We start from the raw sequence: 16599 nt of genomic DNA, 5'->3' as shown, positions 1-16599 counted from the left end.
AGAGTCTTTCTGAATCAAGGGCAGTTTGAAGTTCAAGTCAGAGCAAACTTAGCTTCTCACATTGGAAGCAACCTGCAAGATGTCGCAGGGGAAATGAAACAGAAACAAAGCAAATCTAATATACTGGAGCCTGTCCATGCAAGGATTTCAGTGTAAAGTAGTTGCAAGCCAGGACAAGCAAGCCTTCTGTGACTTCAGCATGGATCAGCTTCAGGGAGGGGAGTGCAGCTGAAGAGAAATGTAAACTTCTCTATTAATTAACTATGTGTGCCCCAGTTGGGTTATGAAGCACAGAAGAGATGGAAGCTAATGATCATTAATAGGAGCCGAGCAGAATGTTCCATGCCATTCTACACAACTTTAAGAGTTTCTCCAATTTGGCTCAAATAGCAAATTTTGCTGGGTGGCAGAAATAATCTATTTAAAAGAAAAAGAGAGCAATGAGAGATTGCAAATAATGTGAGCAAATATTGCAACCTTTGTTTTAATGTTAAAAAATAATATTTATTTCTAGCATTTAAACTTTGCCCTTCAACATTCCTAGGTTTTGAAAGTTGGGAAAAGGTTTATCATTATAAAAAAAAAACCACTAGAGTAAAACTATGCCATGACACATTGATGCCTTCTAAATACCTTCAACTATAATTCCCATTAGTCCTATCCAGCATGGTCATTGGGAATTATGGAATTTGTATTCCAACCCATCTGAGGACTCTGCTGGAAAAAGCTGGAAAAAATACACATATTCCTGTACACAGAGAGAGGAGGAACAGGTTAAAGAAAATCTACTCATTTGTTTCTTCTCAATTTTGTTGGTTTACATTGCATTTGCAGGCCAAAAACAATATTTTCTCTGTGATTATTTGTATGGGTGAACTTTATAGAAGGTATTTTCTGTTGTTGTCGTATACTGAAAACGTTCATGATTATGATAAAGGGTCAAGGGTGTCATTGTGGCTCCAAATTCTATGATTTGTGGTTAATTATCTTATGTGTATGACTCCAACTCATTAGCTTTCATTTGAAATTCAATCCAATTCTCACATTATTGGATTTGCAATCACATAATATTTCTTTAAATAGAGGATTTTAGACACATAATTGCTGGGTGACTGTGCACCATTTCATGAGACATTGAGTTTAGTTTTTTTTAAGTTTTAACTTTCACATCTCTGGAAGAATTCCACTATGAGTCCATCACTGATTTATATTCAGAAACACTTTGTTTCATGAGCTGAAACTATTCTCAAAACAATTCTGCTCCTTCATCTGGTTTAGATTTATAACAAAGAATTTCCATAGAATTAAAGGATGATAATAGCATTGGAACATCAGAAAAAAATATGTGTATTACCTATTTCTGTATACAAAGCTGGGTTCAGGAATTACCGTATGTCTTCATTGTCACATATTATATCCAATATTAAACATAATCAGCACCAAAATCAGAATTAGAAAAAAAGAACTTAAAAGCCACTTTTAAAGCTCTTTGGAAAACTTCCATTGTAAAGTATTGGCTTTTTATAGGTTACATTTCAGTTTGTTTTGTTTTGTTTTAAAGGAGAAGATGCTGGTAACCACATTAGACACTTCCTCATTGAGTCTTCTCCCAAAGGAGTGCATCTTAAGGGAGCGGAAGAAGAGCCCTATTTTGGTAAGATTGTTGGTCTAGTTGTTTTCAGCTACTTATGCTTAAGTTGTGACTGTCGTATATTCATGCATTTAGTTATTAGTTGAGGTTGCAATTAGCTGAGATTTAGGCAGTTGCATCTGTGTTGTTTTTTGCTCCTTAAAAAAAGTGCCCTGCCCATCTGATTCAGCAAGGGAAAGGGAAAGGTTTTCTCTTTCCAGTCATGCCCAACTCTAAGGGGCACTATTCATTTTCATTTCTTAGCCGGGGGAGCCAGCAGTCATGTGGTTAGCATGACTATACCCTGATGTGTATGGAATGCTGTTACTTTCCCAGCAAAGTGAAACCTATTTATCTACTTGCATGTGCATGCTTTCAAACTGCTAGGTGGTACAAGCGCCTGGAATTCACACATCATACAGCACTCAGGTCTCAAACCTGGACTGGCAGACTAGTTCAGCAGCCATTGTGTACACACACACACACACACACACACACACACACACCTTTGAAATAAACTCAGCATTCTATTTCAATTAAGTGGGACCAGCTATCTATGGAAAGTCATAAATGTAGCAGTCTTGGAAGGTAGTGGACCTTTTCTACAATCCTAAACCAATATACAGAGAGGCACATTACCTGAGATAGCTAACCTTTTACTAGCAATATCTTATGCAGGAAGAACATCTCCATCGCTTCCTTTATCATGGAGACTGAATCTTACCATTTCAGATTGGATATCTGATATTCAGCTGGCCTACTCACAAATCAGTGTAGCTTCTTAAAAATCTTCCAGAAAGTTGGTTCTTATTGGGGCAAATATTTTTTTAAAGCATCAGAAATGCACACACTGTGCAAATGATATTTTCCCAATATGTGTAGATTTTTGTATAAACCTTTTGCTTGTATATTGATTTTGGTATGCATATCTTTAAAAAGAGCATGGGCTTTTACAAAATTTAATAAATATATAGCGTTTTACAGAGTGCGTTCTAGTTTGGGATTAGATTTAGCAAGTGAATTTGCATCAAACATTTTTACCATTTTCATTCATCCATTATCATTCCATTCAAAATAACAAAGGAGGGAGGGAGCATCCAAATAATGTCAATCTCAAGAATTGCCTTCCAGTTACCCAAATCCCCCACTCTATTCTTCCTAGGCCCACAAATGGATCTGTTGGTCTCATAAATCCCCAGTTTCTTACCTCTGCTACCCCAGTTGTTGATTACCTGAAAATGAATAATTTAGACATGTAGTGAAGGATGAGAAGTAATAATGTAGACTATAGAGGTGTTAAGAACACTTTATACAAACCTCATCCATTTGTTCTTTATTACAGGAAGTCTCTCAGCATTTGTATATCAACACACCATTATGCCATTAGCACTACCCTGCAAACTGATTATTTCTAGCCAAGGTATGTTTAGAATCTTGGACCAAGAGTTCCTGCAATGATCAAAAGAATAATACACAAATTCTTACAAATCCTATAGATACCAGCTAACAACAATTCCTTTTTAAACCTGAATATATTTGCTAATGATTAAAAAAAACCCAATAAAAAGGATAAGCAAACAACTATTAATGTATTAAACCAAACTCTGCATCATATTGGAATTGCAGATTTATAGAGATCTTTCCAGTAGATGATATGGTTGTGCATCAAGACTTTAATTTAATATGTTTTGTAATGTGGTTGTAACTGGTGTGCTATTATACCTATCTTAGCTTTTCTCGGTGATGAAAATCCAGCCCTTAATTCAGAAGCTGCTCTTCTTTTGTCTCAAAAAGCTGCTGGTGAGTATAATGAGAGTAAGGATTTTTCTTCAATTAACCAGGCCATATTATATCCTAAATGTTAAGGTAATAAATAATGGCCTGCAATTTGGCCTACATGTTTTGCCTCTTTTCAGTGTTGTCACTTTTCTAGGAAGATGTCACATTTTGCTACCATTCAGACCACAATATCCTGTATCTACACAGAGATATTTTTTTGGCACAGTGATTACATAATAGATTTTAATCCTCTGTGGTTTGTGTGTAGGTAGAGGGGCAGAGAGAGGGGGAGGGAGGGAGGGAAGAAGGAAGGAAGGAATTTGAGAAGTCGTTTTCAAGTCTGACTGGTTTTGATTATGGTTTGAGGGAAGGGTTAAGGGAGGCATTTAGCCCATTCATCACTATTGACAACTGGTCAAAGAGAGGCCTTCCAGCAGGATCAGCTAAGAAGCCTTCATCAGATATTGTAAAACTGAGCTACCAGATAACATTCACTTGTTTCATTAGGGGGCATTAGGTGGCCCCAAATACCTTGGAACAGGAAGCACATACAGAGGACAAAACTTCTCAAAGTTTCCTGCTTTTTGAGTTGCTTGTATGAAAAGTCAGGCTTTATGATTTCATGCTCACTTTCATGCTTCCTCTGTTGCACACATCGATTTCCTCTCTGTGTGATTTTTCTTTCTTTCTTTCCTTCTTGGCTTTCTTCCTTCCTTTTCTCTGCCTATGCAAATTCATCGCTGGCAAGCTAGAGCAACTTCTAGCACAGCTAGGGTTATTACCAAGTTAGTTTCTTGTTGTGCAGATCATTGGTTAATTTGAAGTGCCGTTCTGCTCAGACTTCAATGAGACACACGGTGGACAACCTGGAAGGCCAAAGGGGCAGTGATAGGGTCCTGTCAAAGATACCTGGCAGTGCCAGCCCAGAAGCATCAGAGACTAAGCATGAGACTGAATGGGAGGAGAGGGTGACTCTCCCGTTTCACTGCAGCAGAAAATAATCTCTGAGCTCATGGGTCCAGCACTGCTTGGCTTGCCAGCCCCCTTACCTGCTCAGGAACTTGTTGTTGCCAATTTAGATAGTGTATCTGCACCAAGAAATCACTTAAGTGATATAAAATACTGTACTTACTATAAGACACACCAAGATTTTGAAGAGGTAATTTTTTTAAAAAAAGGTTGTGCACTCTGCAAACCTCCCAAATCCTCTGCACATCCATTTTTGTGAAGAGGGTGGGGCTTCAGGAGGCCAAAAATGCTGTATTCAGTGTATAAGATGCCCCCAGATTTTCACCGTCTTTTTTGGGGGGGGGAAAGGTGTGTCTTATACGCCGAAAAATATGGTATCTCTTCATTCTTCATGCTGTACTAAAACATTTAAAGCTGCTACAAAACACATCAGATTTGTAATTAATACAAATTATTATCTAATCTCACTTATCACAAAAGCTTGCTAAGTCTTTTTCTTTGTTCAAATAGTGAAGAGACGAATTCTGACAAGTGAGGGGCATATTTTGATGATCATTTTGTGTTTCAGGGTTTTTTTTTTGCAAACGCTCATAATTACTTTTGTGAACAGGGTTAAAAAATGAAAAAATGAACCCTGCTAAGTTTTATATGTAAATGTTTTGTTTCCATTATAATTTTTCATTTCACTGTTAGTAACATTCAGATAGTGCTGCAGTTCAGTGTTTATATGTATTTAATTGTAGTTAAGAAAATATATACATTTTTAAAAACTATGGAAAGATGAAGCAGAAAGGAGCTCAAGATCTTGTAGCCATTGCTAACTTCCCGACTTTTAAGGTGCCAGAAATCAAAAACCTTACAACAATGGCAGAGGCAAATACAAATGGGGTGCTTTCACTACTTCATCTGTGTAAGATTATGCAGCAAAATTTTTATGAGTAGCCAAAAATATCAAGATATGATCATAAAGAATGTTAATCAACAGTCCACTCCCTTCTGAAGCACATATCAAGTTCCTTCTTGATTAGCCCATTGAAGCCCAATAGTTTCTCTCCTTAGTTAAAAAAAAATGATTTGGGATATTTTTTTAAAAGCTATCATAATTACAGTTCCAAATAAAGCTTCATTCTTTCCAATATGACCTGGCAAAATGGGAATTTGTTTGATTAAACAAACAAATCTCCAGCCTGCCTTCAGCTTTTTCACAAGTTTTGTTGTATTTTTTAAATATACTATGCAATCTTAGTGTAGAAATAGACTTTTGTTAATGTCCGTGCAAAACACAAGAGAAAAAGCCTTTTAGGCTGTACACAAAACACAAGTCTCCAACTCCACCAGGAACAACTTAGATGTGCAACCAGTAGTGGGATTCAGTCAGATCGCACCTATTCGGGAGAACTGGTTGTTAACTTTCTAAGCAGTCCGGAGAACCAGTTCTTAGAAGAAATCTCCTTTTGTTTTTTTACACTTTACAGGGCTAATCCTGTAAGCAAGGCAGAAAAGAAACATTCTGGTGTTTCTTCTAGCCTAATCTTTATTACCCTGATTACAGAAACTGCCTTTCTGGTTAAGTCTTATTATATTGTCACAGCTAAGACAAAACGCCCATCGATCTGAGTGCCGTTGAGTTGGCCATGCCCACCCAGTCACATGACCACTGACCCCGCCTACCCTGCTGGTCATTAGGGCAGAGAACTGGTTGTTAAATTATTTGAATCCCACCACTGTGTGCAACCATCAAGGACAGTTCCAATTAAACCCCCAACAACAAGCAAAGACCCATTCTGTCCACTCCACAAGTCTTCCCACTCTTTGAACTGCAGAGAATTTGGAAAGAAGCCCGTGAAGGAAAGGAAAGCTCTAATTAGGCAGTACAAAGTCTGCTATAAGTGTTGTGATTTTACAGAACACATAGCCAAAACATGTACAGCCAAGGTGTAATGTCACTTTTGCAAGAATGACAGATATCCAGGCGCCCTACATCCAAATTCTGAGACGATGCAATGTCTGACTGCTGACCCTCCTCCAAACAAGGAGATTCCACATGATGCCGAAGCACACCCAGAAGCTACCACAGATGTAAGTGTCAGATGCACCTCGGTATGTGGTGGTTATCCATCACCTCGCACATGCCACCAAATCTGCCTAGACAAAGTCTATCCTGCTACACGCCCAGAAGAAGCTGTGAAGATGTACGTAATCCTAGACACACAAAGAAATAAATCGCTGGCAAGGTCAGCATTCTTTGATCTCTTTGACATCCAAAGCAAAGAGACGGAATTCACGATATCATCATGCACTGGGTCCCAGCGCACAGTGGGGAGGAAAGTCTATGGACTCTGCATAGAAATGTTAGATGGAAGTGCACAGTTCCACACTGCCACCAATAATAAAGTGGGACAACCTACCAGATGATCGCAGTCAGAAGAAAGAACTGCATATCTTCTCAGATGTGTCAACAAAGGCAATAGCAGCCGTAGGATGCATCAGGGTCTACGGCGGGGAGAATGATGTTCACGGTGGTTTCGTCATGAGAAAGATGAAACTAACACCAAAACAAGGTCACACCTTGCCAAGATCGGAACTTTGCAGTGCCGTACTGGCCGTGGAGCTCATAGACCTGATAACAAAGACAATGGACCTTGAGCTGCAAGCCACCACCTTCTACACAGAGGTGGTGCTGGGCTACATCCACAATTGAAGCAGACGCTTCTCCGTCTATGTCAGTAATAGAGTAGACAGGATCAGAAAATCCTCAAACTCACAGCAACGGTGATATGTACAGACAGATCAGGACCCAGCAGACCACGCCATGCTCTCTATTCTTGCATCTCAGTTGGCAGAATCAACCTGGTGGAAGGGCCCAGAGTTCCTGGCTTGCCCAAACATCCTGATGTCGCAGAGATCAGAACAATACGAGCTTCAAGACCCAGATAGTGACGCCAAAGTACGACCAGAGGTTCCCGACAAGTCTCCCAGACAGGACATGAAGCCTACTGTCTTGGTCCACAAGTTTGTTGACAGTGATAAAGGAGACAAAAACCTGATCCTTAACCATTCCTTTGCCATAGCTCGCTTTGAACGCTTCTCCAGATGGAGACTTCTCATATCAGAGGTGGCAGTGATCGTTCATTTTCTGCATCACAAGGTGGGCTCCCCAGCCCACCGTACCCAAGCGGAGAGAGCCATTCTGCAGAGTGTGCAATGAGATGCGTATCCAGCAGAATTTGAGTGCCTACAGGCTATGAAAGCCCTTCCAAAATTCAGCTCACTTCTAAAACTGAGTCTATTTCTTGACTGCCACGGCTTACTGCAGGTAGGAGGATATTTAGATAAGGCTGAAATAACTTCAAATCACAAGCATCCTATCATCCTTCCTGCCCCCTAACTTGAGACAAACCTGTTGGTCCAGGACCATCATGAAAATGTCCAACATCAAGGCAGATACTTCACAGAAGGAGCCATTAGGGCTGCCGGAATCTGGATTGTAGGTGCCAAGAGGCTAGTCACCACTGTCTTACACAAGTGCCTGCACTGTCGTAAGCAACGAGGTGCGACACCATGCCAGTGATGGCTGCCCTGCCACCCAAACGTCTTAGCACTGAACCTTCTTTCACCAATGTAGGTTTAGATGTTTTTGGCCCCTGGTCCATGTCTGCCCAAAGGACCAGAGGTGGGCAAGCTAACAGCAAACTCTGGGCTGTACTTTTCACCTGTCTCGGCATTCGAACCGTCCACATCGAAGTCATTGAATCCATGGACAGTTCCTGCTTCATCAATGCCCTAAGGCAGTTTCTGGCAGAGGTCAAGGTGTTTAGATCTGACCACGGCACAAACTTCATGGGAGCTTGCAAGGAATTGAAGATAGGTGGAATCTATCACCTAGACCCAGCAATCGAGGGCTACTTGAAGGCCCGTGACTGTGTATGGACATTCAACCCTCCCCATGCATCCCATATGGGAGGAGTATGGGAGCAATTGATAGGCATAGCCCACAGAATCTTAGACTTCATGTTGACAAAGGCACCTACACTGACACATGAGATCCACACTCCCCTCATGGCAGAGGTAGCAGCTATTATCAACTCCTGACCTTTGGGTCCAGTTTTTACAGATCTTAAAAACCCAACTATCCTCACCCCAGCCACCTTGCTGACCCAGAAGACAGGCGACTGGCAACCACCAGCAGGGAACTTCGTTCCTAAGGACATACAGTATATAAACAACAATGGAGACAAGTTCAACTGCTTGCCAACACATTCTGGAAGTGCTGGGAGCAGGAATACTTACCCTCCAAGATCACCACATGTGGCAGTGCAAAGAACCCAACCTCGAAGAAGGAGACCTTGTCTTGCTAAGAGACAAGAACGCACTTCGGAATTTGTGGCCAATATGACTTGTGCGTCAAGTCCTACCCACTAATAATAGACTAGTTCACCAGATGGAAGTTCAAGTTGTGAATCCGCTGGAATCAGGTCGCGACCAGCAGACTTCCACCAAGAAACTCTACACCTGACCAATCACTGACCTAGTACTGCTGCTACGGAAGACTGAACTAGAAGATTGAAACTCAAGCTTTGCATGCTGTGTGCTTACATCATTGTTTGTACTGTTAGATATTATGCCTTTGTGTAACTCAGCTAATTAGTTAGCTAGGTTTGCAAGTTGATATTATGCCTCTGCTTAGTTAATTAGATAGTCAAGTTTGTAATGTTTTATGCCATGCCTTTGTTTCCCTTTAGTTAAAAGTTAGTTGATAGTGGAATTTATAATTCCAGATGGGGAGTGTGCTGTCCCAGCAGTATATAGCTAGTATAGAAATTAAGAACTGTCTTCTTTAAGAAACTACACTATGGGAAATGTAGTTCCATAACATGTGATCACATCTCTGTTTCTGATTGGCCACTGGAGGATTCTGCCTGCATGCAAGTTTATAGCCGATCAGTTTAAATGCTTTTGTTACCTGGAATAGCAGTTTTTGTATCTCCGCTCAGCATGGGAGTGAAATCATCATCTTTATACACCACGGGATGGGACAGATTACGGAAAGTCAGAAGTATCTTAACACTGAACTGTAAATTTTGCTATTAAGAATGCCTGATAATAAACTTGGTCTGAAAGAGATTCCTAAGCATGGAGTTAATTGCATATCCCGAGCAAGCCTATAATGCCCGAGGCAGAACACTTAGTTTCCTTCCATATTTTTTGAAAGTGTTTCATGGTTTTTAATCTCTCAATGATAGCCACCAGGAATAACTTTTTTTTTCTTTTTTTGCCTTATAGTATGTAATCTCCTGTATCTGCACTCGGTGACTATGGAAACCCTCACTGGCAAAGCTGCAGTTCAAAAAGCTGTATCTTCCACTTTTGAACAAGAGATGCTGCCTACGCCCACCATTGTCCACTTCAAAGTTACTACATTAGGAGTAACTTTGACTGACATCCAGAGAAAGTAAGAAAGATGTCCTGAGGGTGGGGAGCCATTTTCTGTAGCCATCCCTATCAGGGAAAAAATCTTCAAATGGAAAAGATGGTGTATTTTTTTCAAAATTTATGCGAAAAAAATAGATATACTTTTGTATGGGGGTGCAGTGGCTCAGATATTAAAGACCTTCAGCTTGTCAGCTGGCAAACTAACAGCCTGGGTTTGAGACCTGAGGACCATGCAATAGGGTGAGCTCCAGTTACTTATCCCATCTTCTGCCCATCTAGCATTTCAAAAGCATGCAAATGCAAGTAGATAAATAGGCACCACTTTGGTGGGAACGTAACATTGTTCTGTATGCCTTGATGTAAAATTGTGGTGGCCACATGACCACGGAAATGTCTACAAACAACACTGGCTCCCTCAGCTAAGAAACAAAGATGAGCACCAGACCTTAGAGCAGGGGTCAGCAACCTGTGGCTCTGGAGCCACATGTGGCTCTTTCATTCCTGCTGTGCTCCCTGTCACCAGTCAGATCCACAATTGATAGGGCTTTTGGTTAGGACAGGTAGAGGGAAAAGGACACCACACTAGGAGGAGACTCTATGTAGTGAAACCAGACTTCCAGTCGGCTTTAGAATTGAACAGAGGGCTTCTGGTTAGGACCTTTGTGGCTCTTTGAGTGTTTAAGATTGCCAACCCTTGCCCTAGAGTAAAACACAACTGGGCAGGGGAAATCTTTACCTTTTCCTTTATTTTTGTGTATTTTCCCTGTGAAGTGGCCAGGTTGGTCCGTTGCATCCAAAACATTTGGTGGAAAGCTGCTCCCTTATAACTCCCGCTCCTATCACCAATATAAATACAGGTTTGGGGGATTGGTTCACACACCACATTAACCCAAATGTGATTTGTTTACTTTGGTTTTAGTACAGAATGTGAGCCCAGCCATTATCTGTTTTCACATTGTATATGAAATAGGCCACTATGAATTATTTAGCAATTCATAACTTAAATTTTTTGGCTTGGCACTATGTTTGAACACAACGTCTGCCTGAATCAGTGATCAACTTTATGTGTCATGCTATTATGGCATTTGGGGTTTGGTTTAACTTATATAGACTACAGTCTTGAATAAAGAGATCAGTCATGTTTTATTTCCATTGAAATCAATAAGACAATTAGTCATATATAAATAATGAACTGTTTACTGTATTTCAATGAATTCAATAATGAATCATTCACACTAGATCCAGCCCGGTCTGAAAAAACATTCCTGTGAAATAATAAACACTTTGAACAACTTAATCTCCTTTATTTTAAAGCTAGACTAAGATAGTTGATGTTAAAGCCCAGTTATTTCACAATGATTTTACTGGAGCTAAATTACAACAATTAAGACTGCTGTCATATAAACCCATACCTGGATTACTACACATATTTTACAAATTAAATATAAGTGGGATCATTGAAGTAGGGTTAAGAATTGTTTTTATTGAATTCATTCATTGATTTATCATTTTCAACATGTATTTTTCCTTATCTTCTTGACTAATTGCATTTTTTAAAATATGCATCCAATATAATATTTAGTGGTCATCTCATTGACTGGGGTCATTTCACAATAAGATGGAATGATAGCTCTCGCTAGTGGCAATACAAATGTGTTCTCTATTTGAATCTCTTCATTGCTTTCTTCACACACAAACACACCTTTCCTACAGGATCTTCTTCAGAAGGCACTATCCATTGGCTACCATCAGTTTTTGTGACCTGGATCCTGAAAATCGAAAGTGAGTACTCTTCAGCTTAAATCTTACAGCAAGTGTTGAAGGCTAGATTGATTTTCAGGCCATTTTAAGATATATTTTCAAAGAAATTTCAAGATGTTATACAGAAGAAAAACTAGGGACAAGAAAGAAAGAATGTTATTTAATCATTGCAATATCCTGAGCTGTAGCAAGCCCTTGTAAAAAAAAAAAATCATCCACCACAAGGGAAATTATAAAATGGATTGCATAATAGAGTCCATTCATGTCCTTATTTCATGTTATATGCATTTATTAAATTGTACGCAAAAAAAAATCAAAATGTTTTCAATCTTGAGAAGCTGCCAAACTGCTAATTTATCATTCCCTTGAAAAGCCTTCTCCTCATATGGCTAATATCCAGGGATTAAGATGTCAAGGGAATCAAAAGTTCTAACGAATACTGAAATATACAACTATAACAGAGCCCAAAATTGATGTTGTTAAGTGAGACACATGTTGAGTGGGTTTTGCTTCACTTTATAACCTTTTTGCCACAGTTATTAAGTGAATCACTGCAGTTGATAAATGTTAAGTGATCTGACTTCCCCGTTGACTTTGCTGGTCAGAAGGTCACAAAATGTGATGAAAAGGGGACTAGGCAACAGTCATAAATATGAACCAGTTGCCTAGCATCTGAATTTTGATCACATCGTGGGATGATGCAAAAGGTTGTAACTGTAAAAAATGGCCGTAAGTCACTTTTTTTCAGTGCTGTTGTAACTTTCAATGGTCACTAAATAAACTGTTGTAAGTTGAGGACTACCTGTAATTTTGTATAACTTTTATTATTCAAATATCTATTTGTTTATAATTTTTATTAAGAGTTTTTAAGCAAGAAATACTAAAAAAGGGAAAAGAGGCAAAAAATAAAATGTATAAGCAAAAAGAAATCGAAAGTAGTAGCTTCAAATTTTCTTTGCAACAAATATAAGTACAATTAACTTTTACTCCATGATTATTTTTTTTAAAAAAGTTTTTTATATTATCTTTTTCTAATACTTAAAGCCATAAACCATAAGCCTTTTTTTCTGTTTCATGCAACCCCCCCCCCAAACTATAAGGGGTTCCAGTCAGCAATAAACATAGTTTTCTCAGATAATATAAATACAGGCGAACAACAAACTCCACAGAACCTGAATACTTTTTTTAGAAAAAAATGACTTGTTTTATGGGGGCTTCAAATATACCGCAGCCAATCCAGTGTTTAATTCAATTGCTGAACCCAGCTAACGGCAGTAAAGATACGGATTTTGGAGTAGTTCAAAAGCTTCAGAATGTTGAAGAATCTTCAGGTCCTCCCATGATTTATTTCCCCAAAATATTTGTTTTATTAATGTATTCAAAATATTTTATCAAAGTTACTTCCTTTCTTCCCACATATATGGTCTTTGGAGGGGTAATGATACTATCTGTTATCTTTAAGTGGAACTATTTCCCAGCAACCCACTTTATCATTTGCCTGCACCTGGAAATAGTTCCCAATGAATTGTTTTGTCAACATAACAACAGAGCTGAGGTCTTGGTGGCATGTCTGGAATTCAAGAATTTGTTGTGATGGTGTAGCTTTAAAAGATTTTTTTTAAGCACTGCTGAAATGTTTGCTCTTATACAAGTTTAAGAAAATATAGAATTTATTTTTATTGCACAATTTTTTCTATAGCAAATCTCTGGCGCTTGTCACATGATAAAAACAAAAGTGTCTGAGTAATAATGAAATATAATTGCAAATACTTGGTGCATTTAGATCTACTTTCTGGAAGCAAGAGAAATGTAATAGATGTTATTCACTGTTTTTTTGGGGGGGAGAGCTATAGTAGTGGCATGGATCAAAGCATGAAACTTAATTGAAGTTGGAATGGATCACAGCAGAATGATGGGGAAGCAAAAAGCAATAGCAATGACATTATAGCACTTCTGTTCAAATATTAGTAGCTACATTTTATCGCCAAGATGGCAATAGTGGGCAACATTGCCTGTATGAGCCGAGGTGGCGCAGTGGTTAAATGCAGCACTGCAGGCTACTGCTAGATCAGCAGTTCAGCGGTTCAAATCTCACCGGCTCAGGGTTGACTCAGCCTTCCATCCTTCCGAGGTGGGTAAAATGAGGACCCAGATTGTTGGGGGCAATATGCTGACTCTCTGTAAACCGCTTAGAGAGGGCTGAAAGCCCTATGAAGCGGTATATAAGTCTACTGCTATTGCTATGAGATACAGATCATCCAAAATAGTATATTTAAATTAAGCCCTTTAAAAGGAAAATAGTTTCAATGATTTGGTAATAATATTATCTGCATTCTTCAATAACTGACTGAACCCATGGTATCAATTACAGCTTGAAGAGGCTTATATGAATGAATCTTAAATCACTATCTAAACCAGCTTCTCTTTTTGTTATTTTTTCCATTTTTATTTAATTTTAAACTATAGATAGATAGATAGATAGATAGATAGATAGATAGATAGATAGATGGATGGATGGATGGATGGATGGATGGATGGATGGATGGATGGATGGATGGATGGATGGATGGATGGATGGATGGATGGATGCATGCATGCATGCATGCATGCATGCATGCATGCATCCATGCATCCATGCATCCATGCATCCATGCATACACATACACAGCCACACACACACACACACACACACACACACACACACACACACACACATATATTTAGGGTAGGAAATGTGGGGTTGTTCTTGGGTAGAATTCTGTTGGAGTTACAGAAAAAAAATCTTGAATGTTGAGAGGGGTTAAAAAGCTATTCTGAACACGTTGATTTTTTTTATTGTAATTTAACATCAAAATTGCAGGGAAAAGGTCAAAATGTACAGAACAGAATTGTCTCAGTAAGAACGTATAATTTTTTTTAAAGTTCAAAACCTGGGACTATCACTTATGTTTCTCTTCATTCCATTTCTTTTCACCAGGCTTCAGCAACAGAAGCTAAGCCATTTCTTCTTGTATGAATTTAGTTATTTATTTGAAGTTACATTAAGAAAATGGTGTGAGTTCATGTTTATTAAATCTAATATCTCTTTTTGCTTTTAAGGTGGCAAAAGTTTTCCAAAACTTCAAGGTAAGTTATATGGATGGCATGAATCAAAGACTGTATAATCAAAGCCCATCCCCTTTTCATACAGTATGTATTGTAGATGTAAGGGTCTTTCCTGTATAAGGGTCTTTCCTGTATAAGATATTAGTCAGGGAGCTTTTTAAGCTATTGGCCAAGTAAAGGTTAAAAAGGGAAAAAAAACAGTTATACAAATAGAGTTTAAAGGCATTGAAGTTGTATAAATGTCTCCTTGTTGAACCAACATCTAGATTCTAATAATGTTTACTACTTAAATATAAATTCCATTAATTTCAAAGGAGTTGCTTGTACATACTTGATTAACATTACAGCTCATGTCCTATTTTGTACTTACGCTCTTAATTAATTTTGGATCTAAGCTTTAATCTTTATTGTTGCACTCTGCTGCTTCTTAAACGGCTTACATAATAAATCAATGAAAGGAAAAGAAAATTGAGTGCATAGGATCAGTGAGTCAGTTTGGGTATTGCCTCTTCCTATTCCTTAAAAATTTCAAGACCAGACCAGATGCTATTTGAACAAAGGATTAAAATGCTTTTCATAGCATCCTGCCCCTCCTGTGAAATACCAGAAGCAAAATGCATGATGTAAAAGAAAAGTAGTGCAATATAAAACCTTCTCCACACTCTTGTCAAAGCCGTTTCATCATCATTAGTCATGACTATAAAAAGTGGTAAATCTGTTATTTCAACCACTGCTTCCTGTCCATCTTCCACCATAGGATCTTTGGTGTTGTTTCCAAGAGCCCAGCTGATTCCGAGAATATTTGCCACCTCTTTGCAGAATATGATGCTGTGCATCCCGCTTCTCACATAGTTGATTTCATCCAGAAACTTCTCCTTGATGTCTAAGGCCGCCACAGTACTGAAATGTCTGTTTCTAGCAAATTCTTTGCCTTGTGCAGTGTGCCAAACGATGTTACCTCTTCAAGCTGCTGTATTGTGTTTTGAGGCTGCAGATTGGTTTTTATCAATAGGATACTACTTAAGATTGTTGGTATCAACCTTCGTAATCTCCAGACCCCCCCCCCCAAAAAAAACAATCACTGGCTGGGGATTGATCAATCTGAAAAAATCAATATCTGTTGATTTAATATCTGTTCCCTCCGTTACAATAGAATTGTTGTAATGAGAAATGAGAGGACTTTATGGGAATGGTTTAACAGAGAACCAGAAGAATTATTCTATCCTATCTGCAGATAGACTAGCATTGTATTTTCTGACCTTCTGTTTTCTCATAAACCTATCTATCTTATTGGAAAAGATACTTTTTACAATTGGTGTTGCTTTTTTATTTAACAACTCAAGTACTGGGAATAAGAGTGCTAATAGTAATGTAATAGATTATTGACACCATTTCAATGCCTTTTTGATATACGGTATATTATGTTTCACTTCTTCATTTATTGTAACGGCCAGTGGGGAAGTCCAATAAACTAAATTTGCAACCTACTTCGTGCTGAAATGAAATTGAAATGTAATACACATGCAATTTTACCCTTAAAAAATCCAAAACAGGAGTCTGTCATAGCAATACTTACTGTGACTTCATCATTAATGAATGAAACAACTCTTCAAGCTTACTTTTCCTAACTTTATAAGGAGGTTTTAAATACCCAGGGTTTCAAAATCATTTTTGTTGTTGTTTTTTTGTTGTCAGAAAGTTATTTCCATCATTACACAAAAATACTCAGCCTTTTCTTATTGCTTCAGTCTTTGGAGTTTTCACATATAAACCCTTTTGCATGGCCATCGGCCTCAATAATGCAGCAAAGAATTATAAGGACATGGGATGCAATGAAAGAACAATTCTTAAGCATTAAGAAAACCGTGAATGTAAGAGTTTATCACTTCTTTCCATCCTGCATGGAACTTGCTATAATTGAT

The 16599-nt window shown here is 38.5% G+C and overlaps 1 protein-coding gene across 2 annotated transcripts in view; it reads left to right on the top strand.

The window, feature by feature from the left end:
* The window catches only part of TNS4 (tensin 4), a 40224-nt gene extending 24060 nt beyond the window's left edge, over positions 1-16164 (top strand). For both annotated transcript variants that reach the window (XM_087713496.1, XM_087713498.1), the window contains exons 7-13: positions 1562-1654; positions 2973-3050; positions 3362-3430; positions 9662-9830; positions 11525-11593; positions 14672-14698; positions 15435-16164. In XM_087713496.1, coding sequence (XP_087569622.1) covers positions 1562-1654; positions 2973-3050; positions 3362-3430; positions 9662-9830; positions 11525-11593; positions 14672-14698; positions 15435-15564 — 635 coding nt within the window. In that variant the 3' untranslated portion in view covers positions 15565-16164. The remainder of the gene's footprint in view (positions 1-1561; positions 1655-2972; positions 3051-3361; positions 3431-9661; positions 9831-11524; positions 11594-14671; positions 14699-15434) is intronic.
* The last annotated feature ends 435 nt before the right edge of the window (positions 16165-16599 follow it).

This window comes from Thamnophis sirtalis, unplaced genomic scaffold (genome assembly GCF_051295495.1).
Source record: "Thamnophis sirtalis isolate CommonGarterSnake01/CBP01778 unplaced genomic scaffold, rThaSir2_p1.2 scaffold_4, whole genome shotgun sequence".
Lineage (NCBI taxonomy): Eukaryota > Metazoa > Chordata > Lepidosauria > Squamata > Natricidae > Thamnophis > Thamnophis sirtalis.
This window is presented reverse-complemented; position numbering and strand designations above follow the sequence as displayed.